At 26.1% G+C, this 24,699-nt stretch overlaps 2 protein-coding genes across 3 annotated transcripts in view; one reads left to right on the plus strand and one right to left on the minus strand.

Annotated features, from left to right (window-relative positions):
* The window catches only part of LOC112600081 (zwei Ig domain protein zig-8-like), a 392,986-nt gene extending 385,771 nt beyond the window's left edge, over positions 1 to 7,215 (plus strand). For both annotated transcript variants that reach the window (XM_025347238.1, XM_025347239.1), the window contains exons 6-7: positions 4,210 to 4,378; positions 5,538 to 7,215. In XM_025347238.1, coding sequence (XP_025203023.1) covers positions 4,210 to 4,378; positions 5,538 to 5,638 — 270 coding nt within the window. In that variant the 3' untranslated portion in view covers positions 5,639 to 7,215. The remainder of the gene's footprint in view (positions 1 to 4,209; positions 4,379 to 5,537) is intronic.
* A 6,263-nt stretch (positions 7,216 to 13,478) lies between these two features.
* On the minus strand, positions 13,479 to 24,409 carry LOC112600112 (glucose dehydrogenase [FAD, quinone]-like). The gene is made up of 3 exons (XM_025347277.1): positions 24,233 to 24,409; positions 15,688 to 17,105; positions 13,479 to 14,009 (listed from the first exon to the last, which is right to left on the minus strand). Exons 2-3 carry the CDS (start codon positions 17,089 to 17,091, stop codon positions 13,542 to 13,544), a joined length of 1,872 nt encoding a protein of 623 aa, XP_025203062.1. The 5' UTR covers positions 17,092 to 17,105; positions 24,233 to 24,409; the 3' UTR covers positions 13,479 to 13,541.
* Positions 24,410 to 24,699: the final 290 nt, after the last annotated feature.

The raw sequence follows: 24,699 nt of genomic DNA on the forward strand, positions 1-24,699 counted from the left end.
TTTTACGCGATCGATATAGTTTTGATGACGAGGTTGAACACGAATACATAAAACATAAACATACGATATACGCTATTATGTTACAGTTGATTTTTATTATATTTTATTGGTTATTGCTTAGTGACAAATGTGTTAAAATATACGCGGTGACGTGTGCCACGTGTGTTATGCAAAGACTTAATTAATTAGCTGTATACAGCTATTGCCTCGTTTTTTTCTTTAATAGTTACTACTGATTTTATTTTATTTCCGTTTTGGTGGTTCGAGGTTGTAAAATATTTTTTTTCAAATAAAGCATGTTTGAAAAACCGTAAAGTTACGGTTTTTTAAAAAAAAATTTAAATAAGAGTTCTTGTGAGATTCCAGTTTTCAATATTCAAAAGGTTTCGGCTCCAATACTGGTTCTTTTCGACACGGTTCCAGTCCCTGCTAAGAGAGACCCCGTGACGAAATGCCGGGAGGAACGGCGACGCCGCCGTGAGCAAAGATGGTCCGGGTCCGCAACAATTTGTGTCTCACTTTTAATTTTAACGTCAATCGCGTCCGAGATATGTCTCTTGCCTGTGTAAATCGCAAAATAATTATTTTACTTACCGTAATTTTTTCTTTTTTTTTTGTTGTAAATTTAGGACTGACAATAATAAATATAGTATTGTATCAACACTGCTGTGGTTAAAAATATATTTTGTTTCGCTCTTTACGCTATTTCGTGATGAAAAAAACGGTGATACTGAATTGAGTGCATGCAACTTTTATGTGTTTGAATTGGGTCCAGCTTATTATCTTAATATCTTTGAATTGAGTCCGTTAGATAAAATGTCATGAGTACCTATATAGCCAGTGACTTACAATTAATTAATACTTACTTAATCATCAAATTATTACGAGTGAAAAATGGAGTATATATTTAAATATTCACCCGTAAAATACTTATTTCTCCTCAAACAATTTTTAATATTTTGTTGTATTTCTAAAAATAATAAGATAAGTATATACTTGAAATTTCCAAATTATTATTTTTAATACCTACATTATAATACAATTTCCAACAAATGTCAACTCTTTTAGAAATATTTATAAGTATGACAAATTTTCAATTTTTTTTAGTAATTTTTTATAACTGTCGATTAAAAAATATTCTTGAGGTAAAAATTAAATTTATTTATTATTATTTTTAATATTTTTAAATTAATAGACTCTTTATTTTTATTATTACAATTAAAGAAAGGGACTCAACTCGAATAACCTAACAATATTGATCGGACTCAACTCCGATAACTCAAACATATTTGCGGGACTCAATTCAATATTTGGGACTATCAATTCAATGTCAGCCGAATTAAATGCATTATTAAAAAATGTTGAGTTAAGCAACTGGTAAAAATGTGCGTAAATGTGCAATAATTTCTGTATGACGTCTAAGCAAATATATTTTTATTGTTTTGAAAATCCTTCATTTTTTCTCGTATGTTTGTATAATTTATGTATCTTTTTTTCTGGCAAACTTATATATAATTTATGGCATTGAATTTTCTTTCTTTAAAATGTCCTGGCACTCAATTTATGTAAGTTTTGAAAATATCTAGACCGTTATTTACGCAATATATATATGTATATGTTCGACTGTGATCTTTAATCGGAGATGTATTAACCTACTCTGAGATATCTACCGTGTTTTTATTATTGATGTTCAGTAGCATGATAATTATAAACTTTTTTGTATACAAAGTCGGCTCTATATATTGGTGACTCAGACCATGTTATCGCACTGGCTTAAAGTAACAAGAACGGCATAGGCGAAGAAGTGATAGAAAATGTCTCTACCTATGCGCACTCATACGGACCGGTTAATTTGAAAGCATAAATAAATGGTGGCAGTTTGGACACCATTGATAGTTTTTAGGTTATAGTACTAAACTCTAAACTTTATAATTTATCACTTTATTTACTCGGGTGTGATATCGAGCTACGGATTATTTAATGTCGAACCACAAAATGAATTAGTGCGATGAATATGTTATATTTACACATGCAAACAATGTAATTATCTTGTATGTAATTCGGATGAGGGGTAATCAAGGCTAATTCGCAACGTCTCAAGGAATATTATTTATTCATAAACTATAATATATAACTCAAAATCTCAAGTATGTTTAAATAATATAAATATATGCAAAGATCATATTATTTTTGAAGAGTTCACATTGTTAACAATATGGTTACATACTATGAATATTTAATGATTCGGTATATTTTGAAAGCTCACAAATCATACCAAATGTTTAAAAATCAATTTATAATACGATAATACAAAATAGTAAACATCTAAAAATATTCAAAATAAATATTACGATGTTTAGAAAAAATATTATACGTTATTTTCAAAAGACAGTGATTTACGGCTTATTTATTTTTAAGTTTGTACTAAGAAAGTGTGTGTGGGCCGTTAATGGTAAGAAATTTAAAAATATGATAATAAAAAATTCCTTTAAAAAAAAATATTTAGTTTACTTTTGCAGTTAAAAATGAAAAATGTAATTATAATGATGACAGTATAAATAAATAACTGAGATTTATATTTTACGTACGATAATTAAAATATTTAGTTTTTTTTAAGAATGTATAAAATTAATTATATTCATATTCTTTAAATAATTAACAAACTAAATTAATTTAAATAGATATTCACCTAATATAATATCACGAAAAAAAAAATTTGCAAGTTTTTGTTGTACCTATTATTTTTAAATGGAGTACATTTTGCTATTATATTATGTTCTTTTTTACTTAAGTAGATATAAAACAGCTTATAATATAAATTTATTCTTTGTAAATAATTTTGGCTACATCCCAAAAAACTTTCAGTTTTAACACAAACAAAATATAAGAAAAACAAACTTAAACATTTTTAAAGTGCCCAGCAATTCTATATTCGCTTAATATTTAATAAAGTAAATTTAATATAATAACTTCTTGCTATACAAATTGAAGGAAATAATTATATATTTATGAAATCTCCATACCATATATTTTTAAGTTTATTTGCGATTTTATTAAATATTAAAGAATACTTTCTAACATATATGTTACATAGAAAAATGTATAAAGCTCATAGAATATATTAAAAAAATCAATAAAAAAGGTCAAAAATGCAGTTTTAAAAATTTTGAGAAAAATTTAATCTGTTAAGTATTTAAAGTAGATAAAAAATAAAAAATAATTATAAAAACTAATAGTCACAGTTGTGATACATTAAGTTCAGTAAGTTAAATATATTTTATATACCTAATTTAATTTCTAAAAAAAATTTCCCATGCCTTCAATCGTTCATTTGAAATACAATTCATGATAATCCTAAATTTGTATGGAACCGTTGTACTTTCCAAAAAGTATTATAAATGTAAGAATCTTAGATCTGTTAAAAAACAAAAGTTTTGTGGTTTAGTATAGGGTAAAACCTATAGAACACCGTGTTAAAAGTTTTAAAAGGTAAAATCGAATTTTTTGAATCAAAAAAAATAAAATCTATTCTTGTAAAATTCTTTAAGTAATTTACGATGTACAGAAAAACTTTTACATAAAAAACTTTTATAGTAACATTGCGTATAAAGTGCATTCTCTGCTTTTTGATTGAAACCTAAAAATACAATTTTTTATTTTTTTTTTTTATATTATTATTTTATTTAAGTATTTATTGTTTTTGATATGTAATTAAATTAAAATATTTTTCTAAAAAAAGTAAATTGTATCTATTACTATAGGTCTAACCGCAACTTAATTTTCAAAAGTTCAAATCATGTATTTAATTATTGCTTTTTCAAGGAATTCTAATCCTAAGATGTTGGTGCATTTTAATATTGTTACAACTTTAAGCAGGTAAAAGTTTTTAGTAAAACCTGCTAATGAAAAACTAACAAACAATAAAAAAATAAAAATAAATTTAACATAGAACGTTTACAAGTTACATATATGAGTGAATAGCGTTCACATTTCTGTAAAAAAAGAACTATTTATACTATAAATTATATATTTTATATATATTTATATTTACATTTAAATTTAATTTCTTACTTAAGAATATTAAAAATATTCACATTTTATATGTTATCATCTAGCTCTGAAAACTCAATTGAGTGTATCTTTAGAAATTTATACTCTCAAATTAATATTACGTTTGAATATAAAATTATATTATCGTTTTGTCCTCAGATAATCAGTTACGATTCGCCCAGAGGAGGCGTGAATGTTGTCACTGAAAAAGGAACAGTCACCACAAGTCATCTACTCATACAAGAAGCCCGGGTCGAAGACAATGGCCGATATCAGTGCAACCCGTCCAACTCACAACCAAAGTCCATCAACGTACACGTGTTGAACGGTGAGCGATAAGGTTTTCAGTTTCTGAGACTTCAAACGTCGTTATCGAAACCTTTTTATTAGCACTAAATCTGAACGAGGTCATTTTACTGAATGGTCTATTTAAAGTTTAACATATGTTGTTTCAAAAAATTTTCAAAAATATTTTTCTTGCATTATTTTGAGTCAACAAATTTAAAAAAAAAAAATAAATATTTTTTTATTGTTTTTATCGTTATCATTTCATTAATTTTTAATAAAAAAATTATTTAAAAGATTACAGAACATACGATTAAATAACAAAATAAATATGTTCTGAAACGGCTTAAATGGTGTACAATAAATATTTTCAAAAATGTTGATTTTTCTGAAATAATAAATACCTCACATTGAACAGAATACTCCGTAAATAGCTATGGATTATCTCTGAGTCGTAAGCACCACATCATTTTTAAATTAAAATAGCATTACGTATATCCACCATTACACGATGGTGTAATTTTTTGGACTCTATACACTAAAAACAGATTAAAACAATATAAAAATATTAAGAACAGCAAAATGAAATTCCAATACTTTTGATAAGTGATGAGTATTATATTAATTCCTTAGTGAAGTTGGGTAAGGATGGGAGTTAGGATTTTACATTTGTAATCCACTGAGCAGAATAGTGCCCGTTGCACCACAGTTTATGGGGTTGGAATCAATAACAAAAACTGTAAAGTAGATAATAACCACGAAAAATATTTACAAAAGCTTTAGATTGAATAATAAGAATAAAAAAAAAAAACCGAAAATGAAATGAGTAAAAAGGATCGACCGAAATGGTGTTTACGACTTACGATATAATTGCATTTATGGTTATCAGCTGTGCGGTTAGCGCTATAACAGAATAGTTGTTGAAATAATGGGCACTAGACTCACCGCAGGTTCGATATGTGGCCTATCGATTTCTGATGATATACAAACAGGACAGAGATCAAAAATTAAACGAGAATATGATTTGAACATTTTTTTTTCGATAACGGTTTACAATTTTACAACGTGACAATAATGTTTTGTCAAATTGTAGCGATAAGTGTGTATAACATCAATATTATGAGTATAAAATCGTGGATCATTTATCGGCGCCTAAAAAATATTCTTATTTACCCGCGTTATTGTAAAAATGCTGTTCGCAGGAGAGTACCCGGCGGCGATGCAACACGGCGGCCAAGCGCATCAAAGGACCACTCACATGTACTGTTTGATATTTTTCGCGTGCATGCTATTGCACGTGTAAGCCAGCGACGTCAACAGGAACGCAAACGTAACACGATGTGATCGTAGCTCCGCCGCGCCGAAAGGTCCGAGTGTCGTCTTCACCTCCACTTCGATCCATTGGATCCGTTTCGGTCCTGATCTATTTTTGTTAATATTATGTTTTGTATAAATCAGCTCTGCACACACGCGTGGACTTGCGGACGCGAACCACCCTTTGGCGGCGATCTCCTGTACCCACACACACGTATACGGGTTGTGATGGGCGAAAACAAATGCGTTTCGAGTGCGTGCGTGGTTGTGGTTGGTTGTGTGTGTATGTGTATGTGTTTTTTTTTTTTTTATTTTACGTTATCGATATGATATGGACAAAAAATATAATCCTCTCCCTCTCCCCCATCAAGAGTAGTAGGAATTTAAAAAAAATTATGTATAACCCACTGCGTTTGACGACGGATTTATCGAGTGAGAAGACAGAAAACGAAAAAAAATAAAATGTAATGTTGTTATTTTAACGACGACTTACGCCAGCCGCATTGCGACAAAAGCGCTATTACGTGTACAATATGTATATGAGTGTGTGTGTATAATATTACGATTTACGACGAAGGGGGACATGGACGAACCTGTTTTCACCTTGTCCGTGGCGGGTGACAAGGTGAACTCCGTCAAACGTGGAAATTCAACGGTTCAATGATTGTGGAAACTCCCCTTCCCCTACCGAACCGTTAAGAATAAATATAAAATAATCCGTACCACACACACACCCACACCTTCAACCACGCACACACACACACACACACACACCGCATCGTGTCAAGTGAGGCGTACGTTTAACTTTTATTACACGCTGTCGCCGTTCAAACTTCTGGCGGCGTTAAATACCTACCTATCATAATCCACCGAAATTATAAAAATATTAGTTTTACCGCTCTTCTACATAATACGCTCACGACGACGCGACGTCCGCATTATGAGTTCCGCGACAAGCCGCAACAATGATTAAACTCCAAAACACTCCTCGACGTAAACCTTCCGAGACGAGAATTTTTCCAAGATATTCTTCCGCGCCGTTTCACTTTTACCAACGTGTCTACATAATATATATTATGACGTGACTCGAACTCCATCGATCGTCGGTCTCCTCCGTTGCGCGTTAAAAATAATGTAACTAATTTTGTAAAATATGTTATTATCTACCGTAATTTTATAGAACAACGTATGTACACTAGAGTTTCGTACTTAACGAGTCGTTATAGTCTGTTTGTGAATAATTGTCAATGGTTTTTTTTTTTTTTTTTTTTTTTTTATCAGAATAATTAAAAATCAATCGATTTTATCCATCAGAGTTTAATAATATTATAAATAATGTATTATAATATATTTATATCCCATTTGATAGACTTGCACACTATTTTTAGGCGACTTTAATATAGGTACTGAACGATATAATCATTAACCTATTTACTGATTTATTTAATACCATTTTGGGTATGTATATGACGCGAAATCGCGATTAATTATGTGTAGAATACAAATATTATTATAATATAATAGTATGTACAATTTAAACATTATCCATTTAGGCATTAGAAAAATGTGCTTCGTATTTTTTTTTTTTTGTTTTTTAATATTACAATGTAACATATAATTCTATTACTAAATATATTATATATTATTCAATAACTGTAAGTTTATAAAAACGAAAAATAATGATAATTTCTTCTTCGTTTTTTTCTATAAATCGTAAAATAACTCTACTAAAATAAGCCTCTGTATGAGAATCGATATCTATTATACAGATGCTATATTATTATAATATAGCTGCAGTTGTCCGTTAAGGCCACTGTGTCCGTATAATAATGTTATAACAAACACTGTGTGCTCTGGGCTTGTTGTTAAATTAACGATATGATTATTATTATATTATATGATATGTTATTATTATACCGTTTAAACTATTCGTTGTCCACATTGATTTTGTATCCTTATGTGTTTATATTATAAGTGTACATAGCGTTTATTATGTCAATAAGATTGTCTAACTAAAAGATAGTTAAGTTATAATATTTTATATTAAAAAAAGTAATAATAATAATAATAATAATACCATTTCAAAAATTGTTACCTATCTAAGCTAAGCTAGTAAAACATAAAATAAAATAAAATAACAGTTTTTTTTTTTTTTTTTTAACTGTTTTCTGTTTTAATAATGTTGTAAAAATCGTTATACAAAAATATTATATGAATTATATTATATTACTATGATATAATGTTATATTATATTATTATTATATTATGTATTTACATTGAATGTGATCACGCGTATTATATTATAATATATTATAATATTATGAAAAAAAAAAAAGTGATATTGTATTCTTTGTTTTCTATGGTTGCTAAAATGCCAGTTATTTATAACTTATATTATGGACTCCTGTGACGTATGAATATTGTTTGTTTTGTTAGGTAACATTGACATAAGATTTTGAATTTAAAACAACTCATAATCTTTTATGTCTTGAATAGAGATAGATCATAAAAATAATTTTGTATATTTGAATATACTATTATACAGCATTCGTATATATAATTATATTATATTGTTTATAGATATTATTATATTTCTATGTTGTATCCGCACAAACTATTGAATAATATGAAAAATTATAATTTGTAGCGAAATAGATTTATACTCCATGTACTATGTTACTATTGAATACAAAATGCAATTTAATATTTAAATATTATTTGACATTTATGAGGGACACATAATAATTATTAAAATCATAACGCATTGAACAATAATAATTTCTGATCTATTCATTATACGAGTATACAATATATTATTACTATAAGTTATTGATATACATTCTAAATCTATATTAAAATATTGGTATTTAGGGTTATTTTTATATACTACGATTCAAAACTGATAGACGATGTAAACATTTTATAATTATTCTTTGAAATAGTGTTACCTTAAATGAGTATTCAAATATTTTATTTTTATTTGTTTTATAAATTCAATTTCAGTAGTAGCTATATTATGGTTTAAAATGTTCAGTCATGTTATAGTAATGTATCTGATATATTACATTACATAATTTCATTCGAAGTAAAGAAAATATTAAAAAGATATCTAATGAATGTAATTTTTTAAATATTAATTAATCATCTACATCTAAAAAAAAAGTACAACTGTACTCAATAAAGCTATAATATGCCTATATGAAAGATAAATTCATTTTGTATTTATGAATAATAGTTGTATGATTGCTGTTTTTCTTTCAACTAATTAATATTAATTGCACAATAAATGAAAGCACCTGAATTAAATGAATAACAAAAATATACAGCACATTAAAGCTTACCCTATTTAAGCACTACTAAATAGATTTTGACGTTGCGTTTGTGAAGGTATCGATGTTATTATTTCAATAAAAAATAATAAAATAAAATACAGCGAAAAATTAAAACGAGGTTATAGTATAAGTATTATATTATTTCCAATGCCTTGAGTCTTACGCGGTATACCTACTATGAATTTTAAAAACATTTTACTTTCGATTATTTTATGCTTAGAGTACAAGATTTGTCCTTGTCGAGTTGTTTCCTCGTTGTCGGGTCGAATGTCATTTCGGAAACAAAAATTAATAATAAAGTGTTAAGATACGATAAAAACCATCAATTAGTAATCCATTGAAAATGTCCCGAAGCACGAATTTTATTAATGCAAAAGGTGGAGAATGAGAGAAATATAATAAAAGTTCACAGGTCTCAGATTAATATTTCGGTCGTGCTGAAAGTGATAAAAACTTTGATGCGGGGTGAGGAGAGTCTCTGTGTGGTTTTAGTAACCCCTCACCTCTGAATGTGCACTGGACAGTTTTATTTTTATGGGCAGTTAAAATTTTTACTGCTCCTACTACCTACTGTAAAATGACCAAAACTAACATTTAGGTCAATACTCAAGAAACGCACACAAATGCTCTTTATTACGAATGTTTCAACTTGTGTGGGCAACCACTTCCGTTAAAATAGACAAGTACTTATATTGTAAGAAGCTATGAGAGTCAGGATATTGTAAAATAAACCTCTTAAATATTACTACACAGATAAAGTACGAGATTTTCACAGAAAATTTAAACTAAACTAATAGTAAATAATAATATACATATAATTGCAAAAAGTTTCGACTTTCAAGACTCTATGAATAATATGTTTTTTTTTTTCTTTTTAATTACATTAAAATAAATAAAATCATTATAATTTGTTTGAACAAGTATTCCATTTTGTCAAAATTTAAACTTGAAATGTGTTTAAACACTTTAAACAATTATTTTAAATATTTTTAAGTTTCTGTAAGAACATTTTATGAGGAGTAATGTATTTAATTTTTATGTTTTCAACAAGTGTTGTCAACATTTTAACTTAAAACATTTGAATATAAATTTTTGCTTGTGTATTTACCATATTTTTAAACTTACATAAAAAAAACTCGTATTAAACTAATTTTATATTTAATTTCAATCCTTTAATCAAACATAAAAATGTTTATTAAGAAAGCATTAAAAAACAAAATTTATTATAATACTAGCTTGAAAATTTCGCATGCTTAATAATAGACTAAATATAGTCTAAATTCTAAGTTCTTGAAAATCTTGAGGTATACAGAAAATGACAATTTATGTATTAATTAAAATTGTTGATGATTATATAAAGTAAATATTTTTTACAATAAAATAAAGTAACCAAAATTATTCATGAAAAATTATTATTTTTCTTAAAATTATACGGTTTCATCGATATTTGATCTTCAAACAGTTGTACAAATTTTACTATGATTTATGCTAAGCTTTTCTTTTTATTTTATTATCAAATGAAATTATGAGAAACCTTGTACTTTGTTTTCAAATCTTAGGTATTAAAATTCAAAGTGATTTTATGTATTATTAAATACAAAATAAACTGCACATTATTTGGTGTTCAACGTTGATGTAGTCAGTGTATTTTTTAGAACCGTCTTCATCTATACTTTTTTGTATCAAAAAGTTATAAATTTAAATAATGGGCATATATTTACGTTATATAATTAGGTACTATTTAATAAAAATATGAAAAAAAAATATTGACATAATATAACAAATTTGATTTTTTTTTTTTATGGAATTATTTAAAAGTAAAGGTTACCGTATGTTGATTATTAAATTTAATACGGTTGCTAAATATTCAATCGTAAACTATTGTAACCCGTTGAACTATGCCTCTTTTTTTGTGAAAAGTGTTAATAGTAGTTGTATGGAGATGCGTTTTTGAAAATAAAAAAAAAAAAAACAGCGGATTGTTATTCAAACCAGATACCTAGTACGACTACGTTTTGCGTGTTATGGCCGGTTTGTGGACGGTTTTAATAATAATAGAATATTTGATGTCGAGATGAATCTTATGAATAACAATCTACTTAACCGTAAAAATATTTATGAACTGAGAGTTCCCTGAAACATCGTCGTAAAAGTTAAAACTCGTGTGGTTAAAAAAAAAAAACCTACCATAATCTATTAAGCCATAGTGCTTGTAGGGGAACGTAAAATAAAGAATATACAATTATGCTATAAAAAATATAAATGCACGTAAGTGAATTGTCCATTGCAGATAATGTATTGAACACGGTTGATTTGGTTGATTATCTAATATGTCGTTAACGTTTAAATTGTTGATAAACTATACAAGAAATCGCACCGACAGAAAAACTTAGTGAGAACCGGTTACCAAAACGTCAAAATCTCTAATTTTAAAAACATTAAAAAATAATTACAAACATGATGTGAGTACGTTTGTAAAAATTAAAATGTACATTGCTTTTTTCAATCTTTAAAAAAAATTAATATTTATACTCATATTCAATGTAATTTTAATGTGCTGTATTGCACTCATGTATGGACTACAAATTATAATATATTATATGAAATTATATTTATTTTTTTTTTAAGTGGTATTACTACAATTTATATGTTTTGTGTGTTTGTGTGCATTAAAAAAAAAACTCCGCTCAAGGAATGAACACTTTTAAAAATTGTAAAAATAATTAAGTACAAATTTTAATTATCCAACTGGTAAAATATTTAAATATGTACCATGTAGATGAACCGATGTTTTTTTATAACAAAGTTTAAAACTTTTTTAATTATTTATGTGATTATGCATAAAATTTAGTTTTCTTTCTTAAAAGTCTAACAATAATAATAATATTAATTTTTAATTTACAAGTTCAGACTTTATCATCAGTGTTCTGAGTTTGTCAAATATTCACCGTCAAATTTACAAAGAATACTCGCATATATATACATTTTTTTTTCCGTTCGTATATAAAAAAAAAGTTGAGCAATTAAAGCTATTTTCCAATTGACCTAAATTATTACAGTTAATAAGTTACATACCGTATACCCGTTTCTGACTGGAAATGTAATAAATTGTTCCCTTTAAAAAAATCTGGTCTAAAAATCTGCGCACCTTGGAAAATGAAGTAAGAAATACACACTAAGTCGTAAATGTAATCGTTCATGTTTGTTTTTTCACTTTAATTTTTGGAAATCAATAGATATAAATTTGTACAGAAAGAAGTTAATTTCAAAAATTACTATGTATTTTATACTATAATTTAAATATAAAATTATAAAAAATGAAAAATATTTTTATGCGTATTTGTACATACAATTTATTATTTGAAATAGCCCATGTAAATATATATTGTTTTTTTTTTTTTTTTTAATTGATTATATAATTGTTGTTGTAAAATAAAATATAATATAACTATGAAGAACTTATTAGAAAAAATAATAATTCATAAATATTTAATATTTAATTTTAAACAATCATAATAATATTATCTGCATAATATTATTTAATTTATTTTGTAATAGTTAATAATTTAACTATTTTAATTTATTTTTCAATAATCATTTACAATTTACAAAAAATATTTATACTTCTAATATAAACTCATTGTATAACTACATGGACATAGCATATTGAAAATGGTATCACTTTAGAACTAACATACGTTATCTATTACAATTACTGTTAGTAAAAACTAGGGCCCGAAACTTTATGACCTAAAAATCTTTACAAAATGCACTTAATAAAAGTATTAAAATGATTATAAATATCCAAAAATGACTTAAAAGTTACTCTAAAAATTACAAAAAAAAAAAACATAACACTTTCAAAAATTACGTTTTTTAATAATAAACTATCAATTATTCAATTTATTATTTTATTCATCTGAATTTAAACAATGCTAATATTTTTATATATGAAATATGTTTTTTTTTTTTTTTACAGACTACAAGGCTTACATTTAATTTAAAATGAAAACAAGAAATAATGTTAGTAATACAAAATAATAACAAAAAAAGAAATCAATATTTTTAGAAAAATAATTGAAGAATCAGTTTATAAAGTACGTTAGTTTTTTCAAATATTTTGTTTTGTCAAAATAATATAAAAGAAAAATGTAAAAAATGCAAATGTTTCTTTAAAAATGCAAAAAATGCATCAAAATCAATAAATAATGACCGTATAACCAAAAATTACCGAAAAACACAAAAAAATACAAAATAATAATGGCTCCATTGAATCTTACATAATATTAGTCACATTTTTGTAAAGACAAGCATCATATAAACGCATTAGAAAAAAAGGTGCAAATGCATCAAGTTCCAGGCCCTAATAATAAAAATATTAATATTAGTAATTATACTAAACAACTAATACAATGTTAATTATATTTTTGTTCTATACATAGTAAAATATTAATAATATTTAAGTACCTACTAAATAATAATTCACACTAATATAAAGAAGAATCTATAAAAGAGTTTCAAATGAAACTTAATTATAATTAATGTACGAATAATAATTGATCACAAATCTGTTTGAATTTTATTCAACCAAGTAGATTTTACTAAATCGGCACCTTTTTCTCCAATCATGTATGTCGGTGCAACAGTGTGAGCTCCTGTAATAGTAGGCATTATAGAGGCATCAATTACCCTCAGTCTATTCACACCATAAACCTTTAGCTGAGAGTTCACTACAGCGTTTCGATCCCATTCCGGTCCCATTTTGCATGTACCACTCTGGTGATGCATTTGCATTGTCATTGTCTCAACACAACATTCCCAGTAGGGATCGGAGCCGAATTCTAAATGTCTACATCCCAGCAAAGGAGTTGTATGTAATTTGGAACCGTACTTTTGAAACGCTTTGGTTTTGCTGAGCTCAATTGTCATTTTTATGCCTTCTACAATTCGTTTTAAATCGAGAGGCTCGGTGAAAAAATTCCCATTGATCACTGGTTTATCAAATGGATTAGCACTGCGTAACCGTACCTAAAAATACACACACAATATATTTATCAATGAGGATTCGTAATACTTACATACTAATATACTAATATGTGTATAGATATATCACACTATGTTATCAGTTAATCGTTGTGACAAATTGTTCTCTGTCCTATGTTACTACGAATAATTAGGAGTGTTTCCTATTTTTAATGTATTCCAGAAGTAAAAATACTAAATCTCAAGACCACAACTTTCTTTATATTTCAAAAATAAAATAAAATAAAATAATGACTAGCAATACTTCTCTTACACCTCCACACTTAAGCAAAACAGATTATTTTCATCACTAACTCTTTATAACAACAGAAAAATGGATGGTACAAAAGAAAAAGATAGTTCTCAACAATCACAGGTCAAACCTAAAATTCCATCAATTTATTTATATAAAATTTCCCATCATATAAACGTTCATACATTATTAGTCAATTTATCCTTTGACATTATCTCCATCGTTAACACAAATTATATTATGTACTAAATTCCTGTACTAAATAAGTATTAATTATCAGTAATTATTAGAAACTTAGGTAAAACCATAGGAAATCTGCAAATAAAAAAAAATATTTAGTTTACTCATCAAAGAAGTCCAATTAGCTCTATAAAATTACTGTGTATTCTTTTGCAATAGTTATTTATCTAATATGCACTATGAAGATTCTAACCTACGGATAGCAACAAAACGACTATCAAACCAAGAAATCACTATTATTCCTTTTTTTTGCATTGATGCAAAACTTGTTATTTCTGATTTAGAAAAATATTTTTTTCAAATATGCTGCTTAATATCTTTTATTCTAACCTTATTAGTATTCTTAATAATGACCTAAAAGTTAAACACATCTTAGAACTTCCAGATTATTCAGTCCAAAGTTTTACTAATTAAAGACATTATTAAAAATGTTCGAAACAAAAAACTCCAGACCACGAAAAAATTACAAATTGTATGCTCAAAAAAAAAAAAAAAAAAATCACTACCAAAATAATTGTTCTTTGTTAGGTACCACATTATTTAATTCAATATTGCATCTTGATTACTCCACAGTTAAATGAAAAATAGCAACCATACTACTTATTAACAGACCAGGAAAGAGCAAATATAATCCTGATAGCTACAGACTAATTAGCCTCTTAACTACTATGTCAAAATTGTTTGAAAAAAACATTCATACCAAACTGCTTGCTTACTAGAACATTATAGATCTTATACCTAAGTTCTAATTTGAGTTCAGATCAAACCACTCGACTGTACAACAATTTTTTCGGTTAATAGAATACATTAATTATACGTTTGAAAATCGCTGCCATAGTGGTGCTGTATTTATAAACCAAATGCGTTAGATAAAGTTTGACACATCGGTGTTTTTTACAAATTAAAATATATAAATATTCTAACACACCTATTTAATATGATTAATTCATTTTTCTATTAAATAGGTAGTTTTATATTAAAATAGACGATAGTATCTCTAAACTTAAACCTATATCTGCTGGTATACCTCAAGGCTCAAAACTTAGTCCCATTCTATTCTACATCTTTGTTCTTTGACATCCTTCAAAATTGTAAATATTCGTAGTTATAGATAACCAAGACTAGGAACAGCTTATTTTTTCATATCAATACAATTTTTTTTTATTTATATACATATAAAAAATAACATACCTGTCCTCTGCTCTCCGGATACATCAACATGACCCAAATTGTCCATGAGTCATGAGTCAAAATACTGTTGTATGTTTCGTAGAACAACTTATCAGGAATACCCATTGATCTTCGTCCCATAGTCCCACCTAAACCCGCTTCTCCTGCTAAACTGCCAGGTATAAATATATACTCGATATCAGGTATATCTCCTATATCCTTGTTGTACTTAGTTTTTACATATCCAACACCTTCCGGAGGTAAAGTTGTCATCCAACTTTTTTTTTCTAAAATTTTAAATGCTTCACCTATTAAGTCACGATATACTCTGTCCGGAACAAATGATATAGTTTCATTTATTAAAAAAGCTAGCCCAGCATATGCCGGATGTTCTTGTAAGTTATCACCCACGCGTAAATCACTTACAGTGTTTATATTTAATGAATTCAAATGTTCTTTAGGCCCAATACCTGACAACATTAATAACTTAGCGGAGTTGAACGTGCCTGCTGATATTATCACTTCTTTTTTAGCCAATACTTTTCTTTTCTTTTTATTTTTTACGAACTCTACTCCATATGCTACTTTTGTACGGTTATCTATTAGTATTTTCGTAACATAACCAAATTCAACTATATGCAAATTTTTTAAATTGTCGTGAAGATAAGCTCTCGCAGAAGTTATTCGTCTTCCATTTGATGTTGTGCTTTGAATTCTAGAAAAAACTACATGGCTACCTGGAGCATTATAGTCACCAACAGACATACCAACTTCAGACGCTGACTCTAAGAATGCATTTACTAATTTTGAATTAAAACCAGCATAGCTAATTGGCAGTGGTCCTTCAACACCGTGATAAGGTGACTTTTTGAGTTCTGGTATGTTTATATTTTCATTTTTTAAGAAATACGGTAGTACATCATTGTAAGACCACCCTGGATTTCCTGCTTCTGCCCAACGGTCAAAATCTCTTACATTACCTCTTGTGTACATATTGTTATTAATTATTGTACTACCTCCCAATCCTTTTCCTGCTGGCCAAGGGCAAGTCTTATTTATAAGACCTCTACAAGAATGCAGTTCCTTTTCCGTGTGGTATGCCCAATTATAATTTGTAAATTGTAAATAATGAGCAATAGCTGGTAATGAAGTTATTAATGATTCTTCTCCGCCAGCTTCCAATAATAATATGTTCCATTCTGAAACTTCTGCTAACCGCCGAGCGATCGTTGCTCCTGCAGCACCAGCTCCTACAATTATGAAATCGTATTCATCTAATATTTTTTTGTTTCCAAATTGAATATCTTCACGGAATTGAATCAGATTTTTACGATAAGCCTGACCCAAATATTGAAAAACATTTATGGAAAAACATGGACTAGCGATTAGTAAGATACTTCCAAGTAAGATAACTCCAACATTCATGATTAAAATTGTATCTGAAAATAAAAATACCATATATCATAAGTATAAATTTAGGTTAATTATAAAACACTTATTTATTTATTTTAACTTCTATAAATCATTTTGGCAAAAAAAATAAAAGAAAAGAAATTGAATAAACATAATATTACATTATAAATTATTGTAGTATTAATTAATTTTAAATTTTATCAAGAAAATGATGAAGACAATTAATATTATATTATTTAGAACCGTAAAATTCTATGAAAGCAAAATAAAATTTACTATGGGTAAATTTGAAAGTTGTGTTTATATTTAAGTGTATAGGAACGTTATTTATAAAATATAAGATCAGTTTTGAGCTGTTATTATATTTATTTTAATTTTTTTTATTGAATTGTATTTGAATATTTTAATAGGTACTTTTAAGATACATATCTCAAACACCTAGCTCAATATCATTACCATATGCTCACTCATCGTGTATTCATGATGGAATTAAAATAAACTTGAAAATATTACCACTACCAATTTTAAATAAATAATTAAACTAATATTTGAAAAAAATATGATTTAATTTTAATCTTAACATTATTGAAATCATTGTATTCTAACTTAGACATATTCTTTATTTTATTATTTGACATATATTTGGGAATGAATATTTTCTTAGCAATTTAATGTAGTAGTATAGCTGATACATTATATGCATAGTGCATTGGACTATTTAGAATAATAATTTCAAAGATAAACATAAAAATATTTTCAGATAGTTGGCAGTATTTTTTTTCTAAAAAAACCAACTAAATTTAAAAAACAAAAACATCACTTTTAAATTATATTATAACTATTCACTATAATTTTATAACAATAACAACTAAAATACGCCTCAATTTTAATAAATAACTTTTAAAGTATTTATCTATTTTCAAATTATTATTTTAATTTTATATATATTTAATTCACCTGAAAATGGTCTTCTTAACTTTTTAGTTATCATTACTTTTAAATAATATTATAACACATTTGTATAAAGGGTGGGGCAATGGGTTCTGACGAATTTCAATTAAAGTTTATTAACCTAAGTATTAGAGATAAAGTAATGAAATAAATTATATTTTATTTAACCTAAAAGTATGTTTAATTGTTGTTAACAATATATTAACTTTTAATTATTACATTACTTAAGTGACCGTTTTCATTTCGTATACAGTTGGCTAAATTTTAATGTATTTGTGAAATATTGTGCGTGTAATACGATATATGGTATTAAACATTTTTTACTTATCCTGAAAAAAAACCCAGGTTATATGCAGATCATTAACTATATATAATTTACAATATTATAATTTAACTATTCATTATAAAAGTAATTTTAACTACATTGTTAAATTTAAAATATTTAAAAGTTTATGGAGCATCAAGATATATTTAGATACATAGATAAATATTTAAGGATATATATTAGTTAATTTAAGAGAATATTCAATTTTAGATTTTAAAATAGTTTATAACACCTAGCATTCCCGTTAATCTATCTAGGCGATCTATTACCATTTACTCTGTACATAATTAAAATTGTTACTATTTAAACTTTTTTATTATATGTAGTAATTGTCTGTATTTACTTTATAATATGGTTACAATTGTTTGCATAAATATTTTATAACAGTTTAATTTAAACTTTAAAGTAAATTTATAATATTCACTAGCCAGTATTAAAAATTCAATATTTAAAAATAAGTACCATTATAATACAAATATCACAAAATTCCAAATTCTTTTTAAATGTTATGTGAATATGTAGTGAATTGATTTGTACGTACCATAATGCTTTAAAATATCGGAATTAAGCCCAAAAATGTATTAAAAGGATTTATTGTTCTAATATAATCTTTTAAGAACACATGGAAAATATTGTAATACAACTGTAAAAACATTCTGATAGCAACAGACACAAATATTAATAATAATAATATTCTGAGTGATAATATCGATTGGTTATGTTAACTGAAGAGCACGGATTTTTATACACTAAAAAGTATCGAAATATGCCAAATAATATGCAGTAAAAATCATAAAAATATGCAACAAATGTGCAAGAAAATTTTTTATTTATATAAAATTTACAAATTAAACAACATACAATAATTAATTACTTAAATAAACTAAGTATATAAAATATTTTCGTTTTAATATGCAATATATTTTGAATTTTGTAAAATATACAGAAATGTACAAATAAAATTTTACCATTAGATTAAAATTCTTATGATTCGTGAAGATAACTGAAAATAAATCTAAAAAAATTAAAAAGAAAATAATAAGCGATTGCATATGAATCTGTGCTATAGTTATAATTCAATGCCAACAAAATTATTTTTAATATTTGTACTTGACAAAATGTAATTTTACACAATTTTTTTAAAATTTTTGTTTTAATAAGCAATATATTTCGAATAAAAATCTCATACCATTATGTTACTGTAGACTAAATATTAAAATTTAAAACTTAACTCACACATAATTAGTATGTTTGACCATGAAATTAGCTACTTTATAGTATAACAATTATAAAATATACATAATTTTATTCATAATATAATGTTAATCACTATTAACTTCTGGTATAATGTAGTATAGACTATTTTGTTTTATAAAAAAAATAAATAATAATATTATAAAATATACAGTCAAGATATTCCAGACATTCTATAATTATACATAGGTACGTACAATATATTAGCACTTTATCGAAATAATAATATTAGTAAATAATGTATAAATTAGTTTTTTTAATAAAAACATCATACAATTAAAAAAATAACCTATTTTTTGTTATATCTTTAATTTTCATTTAATTATTATATTTAAATAATTTAAAAATAAGTAATACGAATCGTACTGTGAATTTGTTTTTATTATATAGCTATAATACGGATTAAGATTTATTGTTCTGTTATCCCGTCACGGTCTTAGAAAAAAAAAATTATCAGGATATACTCGTAATATATCCCAGAAAATGTATAACTCGTTATTATAAAATCGTATTGTATTATTTCATGATTATTTATACTACCTTTTTTTCAGAATATACTGTTTTATTTTTCATAACTATTAATTTTATGGTAGTTATACCTCCCGGTTTTGTCGGAACACTACTGATTTTTAACCAAGTGTCCCGGTGTCTCGAGACATTATTTCGGGACGGTGGTTTGTCCTAGTTTTAAAATTTTACACGATAAAATACCGATTTTCAATTTGGAAAAAACATTATCGTTCTACACATCTTAGTGATAATAAATTGCATGATTATTGGCGTGATGATTATAGGTAAATTTATTTTTAGATTTTCTATGCTCGAACCCAAAGTTTATTACCGCGATAATCATAATCTTAATGGTTTTTATTAAAATTAATAAGGCAATAATGTGATCTAATTTAGAGTAGATTATTGATCAGTAACGTAGTACACATCAATTCACGTTATCTATTTCAAATTTCCGTTCACATAAAATATTTATTTTATTTTTATCAAATTAATTAGCATAATATGCTTTTTTTATCTCTGACGACATATTTTACTTCATTAATGTTAATGCTACCAGCTCTGTGTGGTATACAATTTTGTAAATTTACGGAAAAATTATAAAGTTAATTCACATTTTTGAAAAATAGATTTTTACGATTAAGATTATGATGTATACTGCACAATTTGCTCAAGTTAATTTTTTTGTCAGTCATGGAAGTCGGGCAAATATAACCGATCAAATGAAAAAAAAAAATAAACACGCTTAAAACTTGTAGCAAAAGAAGTAACTTGTTATACCATACAACTTCGTATTTTTAGAGTTTTAATTCAATGTCGTATTGTCGTGTTTATCAAGGTACTTTAGTTCATAAGCTATTTGACGAAAAAAAAATTCACAGCTACTCAAACTAAGACTAGAAAAGTTGCTGTAAATGTGATTGCTTCTTTTGCTAATTTGAATTTTTTAATATGTCCACTTGGAATCGATCAGACCATTTTTTTTAAATTTAGATCCCAAACTCTTTTAAATTTGGTTAGATTATTTAAACAATTATAAAAATTTAAGCGTTGATTATTCCTAATTGAAATTTAAAACTTGGCTTGATCGATCACAAGTGGATATATTGAAGAATTCAAATCAGTTTTCGGAAGTTTAACCGCATCATTAGGACTGTTGGTAGAATTGACGAAAAATATATATATTTCAGCGTACTCATATTATATTATTAACCGTTCATGCGCGGAATGCTGTATGGTAGCTTATACGTACACATACCGCATGCGGAAACGTTTTTCTACTAATCCTCCACTATAGTTACTAAACATAACTTTGTTCTAGGAATCTAGGATGAAAATTCTACAGGTTACATACACGGAAGGTCTATATAAGCCATTAATTCTATGAATTATGTCAGTTTTTTTTTTTTTTTTTGCGTATGGCGCTTATGTTCGGGAGTAGTTCTGAAAGCCTAGTTATTTGGCAGAATTTTTAGTTGGGCACCCGTAGGTTTCTGTTATGCCCGGTAATGATATCAATAACAATTTTTTATTGTGACGTATAGTGTATAAACGATAAATATATCGATTATTGAAAAAATACAAAATAATATCAATATGTTAACAACTTAGTGTACAACTGCAGTATGCCCAATATGCTAATAGCTATAACATTGTTTATTGGTTTTCTCATCGACCAAATCAGATGAAATTTTAAATTGTGTATTTGGTTTAAAAACAATGGATAACAATATTTTTAAAATTAAAATGAATAAACCACAACCTCTACAACAACGAATATGTTATCATCCATAATAAATTAATATGTTCTCCTTCTCAAAATCTCCGCATGTGCCGTTTCCCCTTCTGGATGGCGGTATGATAATGATCATTTTATTATATACAAACCAGTACCAGGAACTCCTTAAAAACTGTCCGTTTACAATCCCTAAACGATAGATGATTAAAAAATAGTTAACTTTGTATCTATTTTAATTGATGCGTCTAATTATAAAACTATTAAATTAGTCCCAGTACTTGTGCGTTATTTTTTAACGAATACTAGAGTAAAAAATAACATTTTTTAGTTTTCTAATTTTCTCGGCGAAACTACTGATATAATACATAAACAGATCATAAAAGTATTAAATAATTTTAATTTGGAAGAAAAATTCATAATTTATTTTGCTAATAATATAAATACCAATTTTTGTGATTTACAAATAAAAGGAAAAAAAATATTTTTACAAAATTTACAAATTAGAAGAAACCCTAAACAAAGAGATTTTAGGAATAGGTTGTTATGCACATATAATTCTCAATAATATTCAGCATGCTTCAGATTGCTTGCTAATTATTGATATTGAGGGTATAGTATGCAAAATTTTTGGTTTTTTCCATATGCTTACAGTTCGTATTAAAAATCTAAAAGAATTTGGTGACTTTGCTGACGTTCAGTAGAAGGACTTATTCTTTCATTTAAAAACAATATGATTTTCTTTATTTCCTGCTATTGAATAAATCATGTCAATGGTATGCCGACACTTGGGTGCAGAGAACTGTAGAAAATTTGGCGCAAGACTTTTAGGCGCAATAAAAATTGGGAGCTAATATCAATAACTTTTAAAATTAATGTAAAACGTAATTATATTAATAATAGATAAAATAAATTCTATATTTTATTGTAGTATATATACGTATACTATACAGAAGAGGTCATAAAAGGTCTTCAATAATAACTTTTATTGTATTGAACAACTATGAATCAAACTAAAATATTATTTTTAAACACTTAGTTCGTTTAGTACATTTTTTTTTCAAATTATGTACATAGGTATATAATAAATGATAAATAAATATGTAAAAAAAAAAATATTAATTTAATATTTTACATTTAAATTATTCGGATATCTGCGAATCATCCTTAACATGAATTAGCTGAATAATCGACGTTCAACTGTATAGCAAAGTAACCTATACATGCATGTATTGTATACGTTTAAATATTGCATGAAATTTAGAATTTGTTTCATCTATTATTAATATACGTTTTACATTCATTTAAAAAAGTATTGATATTCGCTCCCAATTTTTGTACATTCCATATCAATATTTGATGGTTTCAAATTATATTTTTTATCTCAAAAAAAAATGTCTAAATGCTCTCAACATTTTTTTTGGAAAATGATAGTATTTTATTATGGCATTAGTTTTTTAACAATTCAATATTTTTGAAATAATTTTTCTTAAAATAAATGATTAGTGGAATTTTTAAAAAATTGAAATTAAATGGCTATCTATTTTCAAAACATTCACCGATAACAATTATGCTTCTTCTGAGCTATTAAAAGTTGTTGAATTTACTTTTGTTGTGTCGGGTTCAATTGTATCTGTGGAATATATATTTTCACTCATGAACAACATATGGATAAATTCATAGATACAAACTTGATATGAAAATTATAGATGCTTTTCTTATTTTAAAAAGTGCTTCAGTAATATATCTTGTGAAGAATTTTACGACCAAATATTGGAAAACAAATTTTTATTAAAACAAGTTCATAGATCAGTCAAATATTTAGTAAAAACCATATGAGAAATTCTGGACTCGAAAGTTCTGAATACTGATCAATGAATTATTTTTATATTTGTTTGACTTTTTTTTTACTGACCTTTGTCATAAAATGTGATTTAAAATGCAGATATACCATAATTTAAATAATAATTTATAAATAATAGATTTTTGTATAATACTGCTTGGATGCATAATTCATTATATATTATTTCATTAATTTAGCATCGATGCTACCAAAAAAAGTATATTAAATTATACAAATCTTAATAAAAAATTAATTGTTTATATATATATATATATATATTATTATAAATCAGTAAATAGTCGCTCATTTTAATTTAAATTTAGCGAAAAAAAAATGAAATACACTATCAATTAAAATTTCTTTGTGATTTCCAAGAATTTCTTCGTGTTCTGAAGAATTTTCAAAAATGTTTATATCGTTTAATCCTGTTATATTATGCATATGAATATTCCTCTCATGCTATAAGTATTCATGCTTTCAACTGAAAATATTTTGAATTTTAAAAATATATTGTGGAACATTTATTGTTACTTACATTATCACGTGATGTATTAGGTACACATCAATGACGCTCAAATAGTCTTTAAAAAAGTAGTCAACATAAATTAAGAAAAATAAAAAACCTTGAACGCACAATGAGAATACAATACGTAAATAAAAAATAAAACAAAATAACTGTTTGTACCTATGTTAACTTCTTCAGAAACGCATGTATACTGTTGCAGTTGTCCATCTAAAAACAGTCCGATACTCATTTGGCAACTATAATTATTATTAAAACCAGTTTTTCTGCTGACCCTAGTTCAATACACTTACAAGTTACAATTGTGAACACTGTTTGACCTTCAAGTCAAAATACAGTTTCATAGTTGACGTTGTTAAAATTCCTCCTCATAAGTTCAATGTATTTTAGGATATATAAGTAGTAATTAAGTACAGGCATGATACGTTAAGACAAAATATTAAATTTTAAAATATTATCTAACAAATACTATATAACAT

The sequence above is a fragment of the Melanaphis sacchari genome, unplaced genomic scaffold, assembly GCF_002803265.2.
Source record: "Melanaphis sacchari strain LSU unplaced genomic scaffold, SCAv2.0 Contig60_pilon_pilon, whole genome shotgun sequence".
Lineage (NCBI taxonomy): Eukaryota > Metazoa > Arthropoda > Insecta > Hemiptera > Aphididae > Melanaphis > Melanaphis sacchari.